The 13,165-nt window shown below is 38.7% G+C and overlaps 1 protein-coding gene across 6 annotated transcripts in view; it reads left to right on the top strand.

Annotated features, from left to right (window-relative positions):
* Positions 1 to 13,165, top strand: part of NTRK2 (neurotrophic receptor tyrosine kinase 2) — a 411,482-nt gene that overhangs the window by 40,689 nt on the left and 357,628 nt on the right. For all 6 annotated transcript variants that reach the window (XR_003035866.2, NM_001075225.2, XM_010808129.4 and 3 more), the window contains exons 4-5: positions 465 to 533; positions 3,713 to 3,867. Coding sequence is in view for 5 of the 6 variants with exons in the window: in NM_001075225.2 (NP_001068693.1) it covers positions 465 to 533; positions 3,713 to 3,867 (224 nt within the window). In the remaining variant the exon portion in view is untranslated. The remainder of the gene's footprint in view (positions 1 to 464; positions 534 to 3,712; positions 3,868 to 13,165) is intronic.

Genomic DNA, 13,165 nt, shown 5'->3' on the forward strand with positions numbered 1-13,165 from the left:
ATTAGGATGTATTAAAGTCAGTTAACATTCAAAATTTTGTGTGTCATGTTAATATTTCAGAATATTCATGATGCTCTTTATTTTTGAAGTATCTTTTCGTCTAGTGAGTTTTGCTTTAAATTTAATTTAGTTTAATCCTCCTATTAATTGTTCAGAAAGTCAAATATCTCTAGGAGGTATATAACTTGGCTCAGAATATGGAAAAGAAACTTTTGGGTAAAAAAGAGATTTAAAATAGACATTATGAAAATTATAAACCCCCCACCCCAACCCCACTTTCAAGCAAGAATTATAGCAGAGGCAGGAAAAACTAAGATATCTCAAGGTGAAAGAAAAAGATTACTGGATCTAAGTGAGGCAGGAACCATGATCAAATAAAATTATGTTTTGAAAAAAAATTCTAAATACTTTATTCCGGAAATGTACACTTGTAATTCACATTTAATGTTTTTGATTCCTTTCAGCAATTTTACCCGAAATAAACTGACGATTTTGTCTAGGAAACATTTTCGTCACCTTGACTTGTCTGAGCTGTAAGTAATAATTTTGTATGGCATTTGCGGAAAATAATTTCAAAGGGAAGTGTAATTAAGTATTTTTAAAAATAAGCGATGCTGCAAATCTATTTTTATATCAAAATTTGAAAATGAGTTGAAAAACGATTTCTTAATTGTGGGCTACTTTTTTTTATTCCTTCACTAGAGTATGATTCAGCAGTAAAAAAAATAGAAATCTCAATAGTAATGTATCATTTATGATGAGTTTAAATGTTTTTACATAAAGGACTTGTTTTCTAAAGGAGAGGAAAAGATAAGGGTTTTGTGTGAAAAGTATGGCTACACATCTCATAGCATTGGTTTGGTTTTTGTTCTGTCCAGGGCCTAATGGAGAGCAAATGCATTCAAGGAGGAAATATTAATACCAGTGGGCAAAGCCAGCACGCACTGTTGGTTTATGCTCCAAATGACGGTGCCCACTGGCCCTTAATGAACACTGGAGTAGAGACAACCCTCTCCCTACCCACCTATCTTTGTGAGATTTCCTACAGGGTCGGTCACTGCATTCAGGATTTATCCTCATGCCTAAATCCCTTTTGTTGTAAAACGATAGGAAAAACAAAGAAATTTATTGATCTTTGATAGCCAGCATTTCCAAGTGTGCTGAATTCTTATTCATTTGTTTATTTGGCTTTGCCAGTTCTTTCAGTTGGGATCTTTTAGTTCCGGCATGTGGGATGTAGTTGCTTGATGAGGGGTTGAACCCGGGCATTGGGAGCTCAGAGTCTTAGCCACTGGACCACCAGAGAAGTCCTCTTAATTCTTGTGCTGTCACTGTGAAGCAAATATAAACTGTTGACATTCCTACGCAAAGAACCCTAAAGCCCAGGATGTGTGTGTCAGAAATGAGCAAAGGTGGACCAGGTCTTTGAGTACTAGGCAATACCTTTTTCTTAACCTATATGTGGCCTGGGATGTAGGGTCCACCTCTAATTCACAAAGAAATTGTGCAGATTAGAAGATGCCACTAGTAGAGCAATGCCAAGTTAATGAGTTAGGTAATAAAGAGAGTTACATGGTGGCAACTCTTTTGGAATAAACATAATCCAGAAGGTGGCAACACTGGTTTTCTAACCCACCAAGAGTTTAGTTGAGGATTAACTGAGGCTTCTGTTGGCCTATTTTAGCAATGAAGCCTATGCATGCGTGCTCAGTCGTGTCCAGCTCTTTACGACCCCATGGACTGTAGTTCACCAGGCTCCTCTGTCTCTGGAATTCTCCAAGCAAGAATACTTTAGTGGGTTGCCGTTTCCTTTTCCAGGGGATCTTCCCAACCGAAGGATTTATCTTGGGACTCCTGCATTGCAGGTGGATTCTTTATATCTGAGCCATTTGAGTTAGGTTCTAACTTAGGGCTGGGCATACAAAGCTTAAGGAAGACATGTGAAGTAGAGTAAGCTACTTAGTATAAAAATTTTGAGCATCACTGCACAGACTTTTTGTGATGGGTTAAAAATTGGATTCTGGTTTCATTTTCACATGTCTCAATATTCTCCCTGTAGCATATTTGATCAAGTCACTCAACAAATGTTAACTGTGTGCCTGTTACAAATCAAACTAACATGACATTAGGCCATGGGGATGTAAGGAGAAAGGTTTGTGCATTCCAGGACTCTGCTATCCAGTGGAAGAGGTAGAAGCCTAAACAGATTAAGTCTAACCTGCTCTAACCATCACTGCAAAAGAAGTCTGCTCAGTGTGTGAGAGGAAGAAGCCAGCTGTCTGCCTGTGCTGTGTGGTCGGATGAACACTGGTGTATTTATAATTGAAGATCCCTTTGCTTCTTTATTCCTTCTTAGTTTTTCATGGATTCAAAACACCAGGAAACAACTTAGTTGGAGTTTAAACATTGTGGATTCAAAGGCATATTCCATACCCAGTAGTGTCAATTCTTATTTTGGTGTTGGAGGGATATTTGGAGGCTGTCAAGCCAACACAAATTAAATTAATATGCCTTGACCACATTTTCCCCAAAGAAACTCCTGGAAAAGTCTCCAGGGATTCCCTGAGATTCTTAGAATCCAACCAGAAAACCACAGGAGTAAATGATGTTGCAAAGCCCAGGTCCTGTCCTCAAGGAAATCTCAAGTATTGTGGTTAATGCCAGGCAGAGTCTACATAATGATTTTAAATGGCCTCATTTAAAGGCTCATTTCCATAAATGGAAGTCATCTTAAATAGGCCACTGAGTATTATAAAAAAGCATTTAAAGATTTTTTTCTTGTGGTTTTTATTTTCCTCTTGACTACTTCCTCCTTTACCAATCACAGGCCACAGGAGTCCGAGGCAGCATGTCTGAATGGTGGCTTTCTCTGTGGACACCCTCTGACAGGGGCTAAGTAGCTCAGCCTGTAGCTCAGTTGCCCTTGCTCTCAGAAAACCTGAGGTTGGGATGGGTGCACGTGCGTGTGTATGTGTCTGTGTGTTTTTCTGTGTGTGTGTGTATGTGTGTGAGAGAGAGAAAGATAGAAAGAGAAAGACAGAGAGAGAGAGAGAGAGAAAGATGTCCGAGAGCTTCCTTCCAGGTTCCATCAGTCACATTCACTCCAATTTGACTTTCTTGCACCAGTCAAACTGGACTGTGATCATGTCATTTGGAAAGCCAGGAGTATACCCTCCCAGCACTCACACTTTTGTCTTGTATTCATAATCTCATTTTTAGATCAGATAAAATTGCTCTGTCCTCCACTGAAGTTTGAACTTATTAAGTGGTAACACTTGAATCTCTAACCTGGTTAAAAGTCAATATGTTGATGTTCCTGAAAACTTAACGTTGGCTTCTTCCCTTAAGATCTTCAAAACAGTGTAATAACTCTGATAAATTTGTCATGGCATCTTATTTTTCTCCATCTTATGAGACATTGTTTTCTGTACTACATTATGGTTATTTCTATTCCTATCTTGTTTCCCTATGGGTCTGAAAGGTCTTATATCACTTTGCATCCTTTAGCCTCTATGGAGGTGTTTACACATAGCAGAAGATCAGTGTTCAATTAATGATTGAATAATAAGTAGTTATACTATAAAGATGGGTGTGTCTTCCACAGATTGCCAGATGGAAGGAATTCATAATGTTATTAGTGCTTTGTTAGACACTTTTATAGCTAAAACTGAGAAAGAGAAGGCTGATTGAATTTCATTTTTGTTCCATGTAGAATCCTGGTGGGCAACCCATTTACATGCTCCTGTGACGTTATGTGGATCAAGACTCTTCAAGAGACTAAACCTAGTCCAGAAACTCAGGATTTGTACTGTCTGGATGAAAACAGCAAGAATATTTCACTGGCAAACCTGCAGATACCCCATTGTGGTAATATACCTTTAAATCAATGAGTTCTATTTGCTATTAATTATCTAATTGCCATTGTGGATAGAGAGACTGTGAAGGTTACCATTACCCAGATTTTGTATATATGCTGTGGATGTCTCTACTGGGTTGGACCACGTTTGTGTACAGTAGCTGAGAGCAGCTTTGCTGAGCATTCTTTGCAAGTAGAATATTAATGATCAGTGTATGATTTTAAGCATGCAGAAAAAGTGTACACTGTTTATTCCTTTGTTTCTTTGTTCATTTTTCTGTGCATCCATCCATCCATCCATCCAAAAAGTATCTGCTGAGAGTGTGGTACTTCACTAGCCATATATATTTGGTTGGCACCCAGGCTATGTAGAGCAGGGGTCCCCAACCCTTGGGACTGTGGACTGCACAATTAGAAACCAGACTGCACAGCAGGAGGTGGGCAGTGGGTGAGTGGTCAGTGCTCCATCTGCTGCTCCCCATTGCTCCCCATCACTCTGGCATTACTGCCAGAACCCCCCTCCCCACAACCTCACTCTGTGGAAAAATTGTCTTCCATGAGAGTGATCCCCGGTACCAAAAGTGTTGGGTACTACTGATGTAGAGGAAGGATCTCAGGGGATAATGTGTCCTGGCAGCATGAGAACATACAATTCAATATAGAACATTCCTTAAACTTGTCTTGGTCCCAGATGTCAGTGTCTCTTGGTGGGGTGCCACAAACGTGCCCTTAAACATGCTTTCTCCCATGTCTGGATTTACAGTCTCCTTTAGTCTTGTCCCCCATTTCTCTCCCCAGCATTTGTACTTCCAGAATTTAGAAGGGCACCATATCATAAAATAGCTCTGTGAGTGCCAGTGTGTTTACAAGAAAGGAAAATCCAAGGGTTCTGGTTAGGATTTTACTGCCGAGGGCTCTAAGGACATATCTCTGCAGTACCCACATATGCATATTATTCCTCTGTTGAAATTTTAATCAGTCAACCAGTTAATCAGTTCACAATTAAATGTGATCTTCTGGCCCAGTGGCTGGTGACACAGCAGACTGTCATGTAACACCTGGTTCTTGTCTAAGGGGAATCTGTGTATTAACCATAAACTTTCAAGTCTTCATTTTCAGAGGAGTCTATTGTTTGGAGTCAATTTTTATTTAAGGAAAATATAGCTGCTGCTCATTTTTAATGAGAACGTAATAAAGGAATGATAAGCATTTGTTTCTTCCCCCGAGGAGTCTTAGAAGACAGCAGTTACCCTTTCCCCAGATTTGTGTTGTAACGAGGACCCTTTGATTTCACAATGGGGAATAAAGCTTTGTCCCTTGTCAACTTCTCTCAGCTTTCTTTATTAGCCAGTACTTTAAAAAAAAGCTTTTAATATCTATCTTTTCCTGATAACTGTTCTCTATTCTGGTATAAATTTGTACCACTGAGAGAAATCGCCTAGAGGGGCAAGAAATTGAATGTTGAGTCACCTGGCCACTTGGCTGGCTCCCAAGTCCCCACGGCTATTGTGGCCACACTTTCAGCAACCACCGAGAGGGGAAAGAGAAAGCATCTGACTCCTGCTCTGATTTCACAAAAGGCTCTTAATAGACGTCTGCTTTGCCCTTGCCTGAAACCAATTCTTTTTTTTTTTTTTAACTTTTGACCATATTGTCTTGAGAACATTCCTATAATACACCCACCTAATGTGTTGTTGATAGACCATTGTGATTGGGGTAGGGGAGGGATAGGAGTGAACTGGTTCTAATGTTTCGTGACCAATTTGTCAATTTTTAATATTTTTGAATTTGTTTCCTACAAATTAGTCAATGAACTCTGTATACAAGAGTGAGGCCTTGAATCCACTGCTAGAGGGCATGTGTTTGGTTGATTGATTAGGACTGAATGATTACTTTTATGGTCATATTCAAAATTAATTTCAGTGTCAACAATGCTTTTCATAAAGCAACATTAGAAAAGAGGAACTGACAGACTTTTTTGTATGTGTTCTTAAGCTGTTATGTTCTTTCTCTGCTGATTTTTACTTTCTTTCCAAAGGTTTTTTTCTTATAATTGCACAAATACTATTAATACAAATTTTTGCAAAAATAATTTCCTACATTTGCATATTAAACTTGTCTTATGCTTGTTTGTGATCATTCAGATCAGTAATCATAGATCTATCATATCTTTTAAATCCTCGTCTGCTGTTCATGGTAGAATATATCTTGATTATGTTAAATTTTCCATATTGATGGGCATTTCCCATTTTATTACAAAATTATTTCAACAAGTATCCTCATACATAATCTTTCTACATACATACAGATGCAAAGGCTTTTTAGAGTACATAGTAGGAAACAGAATTTTTGGTTAATATGGTTTGTACATTGAAAAGTGATTACCAATTTATAGCCACCCTAGCAAAGTGTACCTTATAGCAAGCTTCTTATTTTTTGTATCTCTAAAAAAATGGTATGTCATTACTTTTTAGTTTGCATTTTCCTGATCGCTATTGAGTATCTTCTGTTTTTTGGACATTGCAATTATTCTTCATTGAATTGCCTACTTATATCTTGCCTATTTTTCTATAAGATTATTCCTTTTCCTTCCACTGATACTGGTCATTGTTTTATTTTTCCTAATTGTTTGAAAGTTATAAATTGTTCCTCTATAAATTATATAAGGCCAAAATATTTATCACACATACTTAAACATATTTTCTGTAAGTATCCAGAAAGAATACCCAACAAGATGAGAAAAGATGCTTTTACTTCCCTGTACTTTCACCTCCCTTCTCTCAGATTGTTATTATGTGAGATTTTATTTTTAGATTGTTACTTGATGTTTTTGAGGATTTACTATTTCTTTGTATGTCCTGTAATTTTGTTCCACTACTTCCTCTTGGAGTGGTTTTTCTTTTTGCTGGAGTGTATCTTCTAATATTTCTTTCAGATAAATTAAAAAAAAAAATCTTCGTGTTCTTGCCCAATGGAAAATCAGCCTGTATTTTTTCTTCTCATTGGAATTGACTGAGTGTAAAATTCTAGACTCAAGATAACTTCCTCAGATTTTTGCAGATATCACCACGTTTTCCCTGTGTTCAGTATTGCTGATGAGAAGCCCAAGGCCAGCCTGATGCTTCTTTCTTGATAGGTAGCCCATGCTTTTCTTTTTTCTCTAGAATTTTCTAGGATTTTCTCCTTATCCATGTTATTCTTAAATGTGACTACAGTGTAACTAGGCATGTGTGTGTGTATTTAAAATTTTATTTTGTTTGACATTCAGTGTACTTTTTCAGTGTGAGTATTCACATCTTCAGTCCTGGAAGAATTTTATAATTTATTTAGATGGTTATTTACACTTCTGGCTTCTCTCTCCATACCTCTCACTCTTTCTATAATACTTTCCATCTGCTGGTTCTTTTGTGCTGCATAATGGGGGCCTGTTTACTCACTACTTTGCCCTTCAGCTATTTCTCCAGCTACTGAATTTTTCCTTCTGCCAATCAATTTTTAATTTCTGAAATCTCTAGTGATGCTTTTTTTTTTTTTTTTTAATGATTGAAACACCCTTTTCCATATAGTGTTTCATCTTATCTCTAGGGTATCCTCAGTACCTAGCATGACTGATTTTCTCTTGTAAACTTCCCGTAGTCATTGCTTCTACCTGGGGGCAGCTGCAGCAATTGTTGGATGCTGTGCCTGAGGTGGGAGGGCCAGGGTGGGATGAGGAAAGCTTATTCCTCTTGTCACTTCTTCTTGTTTTCTTAACCAATAACCCCGTGGCTTGGTGGAGGGGAGGCCCCACTGTGCCCTGCAGTCCACCTCCAGTCTCAGGTCAGCACAGCAGTCTCCCTGTTTTGTTGCAGTACATACTCGTGTCTGTTTCAAACTGTGCTGTTTTTCTTTAATTTCATTTCCCTACTTTCTTTTGTTCAGCAGTTTCTCATAGTTCTTATACAGCAATACAATGGCTTCTTATTTTCCAATATGATTGTTTATTAAAAAAAATTGATGTAATTTCTAGAGATTTGAGATGAGAGGGAGAAACTGACGTCTGGGGCTTAGTCACGTATTAATTTTCCTCACAACAGTTTCCCAACTTTGGTTCTTTAGGAGAAGTTAGATTGAGCATCAGATTATTCTAGATTGTTGGATTTAAATTCTGTCTCTGAAATTCCATGTTGGATAATATCCTCAAGTCTTCAAGTCTTATTTAAAACATGGATTAATGGTCAGTTGGGTTTTCTTTTAGGTCTCACCCTCAGCAAACATTTAAAACATATCTATATATCTATTGTGTTTAAGTCACAGATTAAACACAATGGATGGAGTTTATCTTATTGCCACTTTTTTTTTTTTAATGAAACTTGTTAGCTAACTCTAAGAGTAACTCACAGGAGTATGGACTTATGTATTTCATCACTGTAAACCCCAAAATTTGCTAGTAACTATGGCCATTGCATTTGGTTTGCAACTGGTAATACTTTAATTTCAATAAAAAAGAGCTATTGGGATTTAATTTCTTTGTAAGGTGGGCTTTCTTTAAAAACTTCCCCTTTTAGTATTGCGTTATGTAAGCATTGAGGAGAGTAAAAAGTTGGCTTAAAGCTCAATATTCAGAAAACTAAGATCATGGCAGCCGGTCCCATCACTTCATGGCAAATAGATGGGGAAACAGTGGAAACAGTGGCTGACTTTATTTTTGGGGGCTCCAAAATCATTGCAGATGGTGATTGCAGCCATGAAATTAAAAGACGCTTGCTCCTTGGAAGGAAAGTTATGACCAGCCTAGACAGCATATTTAAAAACAGAGACATTTTTCTGGAGTTGAGCTGTAGGAGTTGCTTGTATATTTTTGAGATTAGTTGTTTGTCAGTTGCTTCATTTGCTATTATTTTCTCCCATTCTGAAGGCTGTCTTTTCACCTTGCTAATAGTTTCCTTTGATGTGCAGAAGCTTTTAAGTTTAATTAGGTCCCATTTGTTTATTTTTGCTTTTATTTCCAATATTCTGGGAGGTGGGTCATAGAGGATCCTGCTGTGATGTATGTCAGAGAGTGTCTTGCCTATGTTCTCCTCTAGGAATTTTATAGTTTCTGGTCTTACGTTGAGATCTTTAATCCATTTTGAGTTTATTTTTGTATATGGTGTTAGAAAGTGTTCTAGTTTCATTCTTTTACAGGTGGTTGACCAGATTTCCCAGCACCACTTGTTAAAGAGATTGTCTTTAATCCATTGTATATTCTTGCCTCCTTTGTCAAAGATAAGGTGTCCATATGTGCGTGGATTTATCTCTGGGCTTTCTATTTTGTTCCATTGATCTATATTTCTGTCTTTGTGCCAGTACCATACTGTCTTGATAACTGTGGCTTTGTAGTAGAACCTGAAGTCAGGTAGGTTGATTCCTCCAGTTCCATTTTTCTTTCTCAAGATCGCTTTGGCTATTCGAGGTTTTTTGTATTTCCATACAAATTGTGAAATTATTTGTTCTAGCTCTGTGAAGAATACTGTCGGTAGCTTGATAGGGATTGCATTGAATCTATAAATTGCTTTGGGTAGTATACTCATTTTCACTATATTGATTCTTCCAATCCATGAACATGGTATATTTCTCCATCTATTAGTGTCCTCTTTGATTTCTTTCACCAGTGTTTTATAGTTTCCTATATATAGGTCTGAAACGAGATGCCAGTCCAGGTTCAATGCACGATACTGGATGCTTGGGGCTGGTACACTGGGACGACCCAGAGGGATGGTATGGGGAGGGAGGAGGAAGGAGGGTTCAGGATGGGGAACACATGTATACCTGTGGTGGATTCATTTTGATATTTGGCAAAACTAATACAATTATGTAAAGTTTAAAAATAAAATAAAATTAAAAAAAAAAAAAAAAAGCCCGACATGATGGGAAAAGCAGATTGTGCAAAGACACGTTTTCAAATTCTAAAGAGTGAAGTATTAGTGTTGCTCAGGATGTGTTTTTGAATAAGAAATAAACATTCAAACTCACAAAAAAAAAAAAAAAAAAAAAAAAACCAGAGACATTGCTTTGTCAACAAAGGTCTGTCTAGTCAAGGCTATGGTTTTTCCAGTAGTCTTGTATGGATGTGAGAGTTGGACTATAAAGGAAGCTGAGCACAGAAGAATTGATGCTTTTGAACTGTGGTGTTGGAGAAGACTCTTGAGAGACCTTTGGACTGCAAAGAGATCCAACTAGTCCATCCTAAAGGAGATCAGTCCTGGGTGTTCATTGGAAAGACTGATGTTGAAGCTGAAACTCCAATACTTTGGCCACCTGATGTGAAGAGCTGACACATTGGAAAAGACCCTGATGCTAGTAAAGATTGAGGGCAGGAGGCGAAGGGGATGACAGAAGATGAGATGGTTAGATGGCATCACCGGCTCAATGGACATGAATTTGGGCAAGCTCAGGGAGTTGGTGATGGACAGGGAGGCCTGGCGTGCTGTGGTTCATGGGGTTGCAAAGAGTCGGACATGACTGAGCGACTGGACTGAACTGAACTGTGTAAGCATTATATGATGAACAAATTCTCTACATTTTAAAAATACTTATTAATTTATTTTTGGTTGTGCTGGGTCCTTGTTGCTGCATGAGGGCTTTTTCTGTAGTTGTTGCCAGCGAGGGCTACTCCACGTTGCAGTTCATGGGCTTCTCATGGTGGTAGCTTCTCTTGTTGCAAAGCACAAGCTCTAGGTGCTCGGACTTCGTTAGTTGTGGTTCGTGGGCCCTAGAACTCTGGCTTAGCAGTGAATGGGCTTAGTTGCCCTGCAGAATGCAGGATCTTAGTTCCCGGACCAGGGATTGAACCTGTGTCCCTGCCTTGGCAGGCACACTCTCAACCACTGGACCACCAGGTAAGTCCCCAAATTCGCTCCACTTAATAAGCAAAAACACATCCTCCATGGTGCCTGATGTATCCTTTGAACATAAGAGTCACTTGATTAATGTTTTCTGAATTGATCAATTAATAAATGCATGAACTGCATTATATTAATGATCAGATTGGACTAGATATTTTATATAATGTCCCAGATATGTCAGTTAAGTAGAGATGAGTTAAACATTTATATTTTTCCAGCCAAATTGTTTCATATTTTAGCACTTTGCAGTTCCCATTGAAATGTTTGTCATTTTCGCATTTTGAAAGAATATCCTTTCTTCTTTCTCCTCTGCCCTTAGTGATTGAATGAGCTCAGTAGGCAAGGCTGGGAAGTTGAACTGCACAGTTCCCATTCCCATTCACAGCACAGTTGAAATGTCTCACAATATTTTTCTAACAGCCCCTCCTGCCGTGAATTACTGTAAATTTATTCATGCTGTGAAACATGTTGTGGTCTGTTTCTCCACCAAGTCCCTTTTAACCTTAGGAAAACTATTAATTACAAGGCAACAAAACATATTCATGTAAAATTTCCACATTAATCAGAAAAAAGGGGGTATTATGAGCAGTAGTTCTAAAGACAGAAACCAAATCACACAAGTGCTAGTGAAGAATGGTTCTTTTTCCAGACTGTGCTGATTTATTACTCCACATAGAAGTGTTCCCACTACTTCTTTTAGTGTTTTTCAATGACATTATTTATAACAGTATATATTCTAAATTCTTGTACTTAGTTCCTATGCATTTGGTTGATCTTTAGTGATTAGTTTTGCCGTACAAACCTTTTAGTCTTTTCCCCTGGTTGGATGGAATTCTTACAAAACAGTGTACTTTGTACTTTAATTTTTTTGTACTGTAATTATGATCTAAATTTCTGGAAGAGAGTGTCTTTAGGAGGTGTTACTAGTGGATGAAATGCTTGGTTCTGAGCAGGCAACAAATGTATTTAAAAGGCAGTTTTCTTTTGGGTCAAATCCCTCAATCTGTTTTACTAGTAACTAGTTACCATAGAACATGCTGGCCCCACAGTGAATTGTTGTTCACTCGCTCAGTCATGTCCGACACTTTGTGACCACATGGACTGCAGTATACCAGGCTTCCTTGTCCATCACCAACTCCTGGAGCTTGCTCAAACTTATGTCCATCGAGTTAGTGATGCCATCCAACCATCTCATCCTCTGTCGTCCCCTTCTCCTCCTGCCTTCAATCTTTCCCAGCATCAGGGTCTTTTCTAATGAGTCAGCTCTTTGCATCAGGTGACCAAAGTATTGGAGCTCCAGCTTCAGCATCAGTTCTTCCAATGAATATTCAGGACTGGTTTTCTTTAGGATTGACTGGTTTGATCTCCTTGCAGTCCAAGGGACTCTCAAGAGTCTTCTTCAACATTACAGTTCAAAAGCATCAATTCTTTGGTGCTCAGCCTTCTTTATGGTTTATCTTTCACATCCATACATGACTACTGGAAAAACCATAGCTTTGACTATATAGACCTTTGTCGGCAATGTAATATCTCTGCTTTTTAATATGCTGTCTAGGTTGGTCATAGCTTTTCTTCCAAGGAGCAAGCATCTTGTAATTTCATGGCCGCAGTACCATCTGCAGTGATTTTGGAGCGAAAGAAAGTAAAAGTCTGTCACTGTTTTCGTTTTTTCTCACCTATTTGCCACGAAGTGATGGACTGGATGCCATGATCTTCGTTTTTTGCATGTTGAGTTTTCAGCCAGCTTTTTCACTCTCCTCTTTCACCTTCATCAATAGGCTCTTTAGTTCCTCTTCACTTTATGCCATAAGGGTGGTGTCATTTGCATATCTGAGGCTATTGACATTTCTCCTGGCAGTCTTGATTCCAGCTTGTGCTTCATCTAGCCTGATATTTCACATGACGTACTCTGCATATATGTTAAATAACCATAGTGAATAAAAGCTGATAATTCCAGTTGAGGGTTGAATGTCTGTGCAGTTATCATATCAGATCAGATCAGATCAGTCGCTCAGTCGTGTCCAACTCTTTGCGACCCCATGAATCGCAGCACGCCAGGCCTCCCTGTCCATCATCAACTCCCAGAGTTCACTGAGACTCACGTCCATCGAGTCAGTGATGCCATCCAGCCATCTCATCCTCTGTCGTCCCCTTCTCCTCCTGCCCCCAATCCCTCCCAGCATCAGAGTCTTTTCCAATGAGTCAACTCTTCGCATGAGGTGGCCAAAGTACTGGACTTTCAGCTTTAGCATCATTCCTTCCAAAGAAATCCCAGGGCTGATCTCCTTCAGAATGGATGGGTTGGATCTCCTTGCAGTCCCAGTGACTCTCAAGAGTCTTCTCCAACACCACAGTTCAAAAGCATCAATTCTTTGGTGCTCAGCCTTCTTCACAGTCCAGCTTTCACATCCATACATGACCACAGGAAAAACCATAGCCTTGA

The sequence above is a fragment of the Bos taurus genome, chromosome 8 (assembly GCF_002263795.3).
Source record: "Bos taurus isolate L1 Dominette 01449 registration number 42190680 breed Hereford chromosome 8, ARS-UCD2.0, whole genome shotgun sequence".
In the NCBI taxonomy this organism is placed as follows: Eukaryota; Metazoa; Chordata; class Mammalia; order Artiodactyla; family Bovidae; genus Bos; species Bos taurus.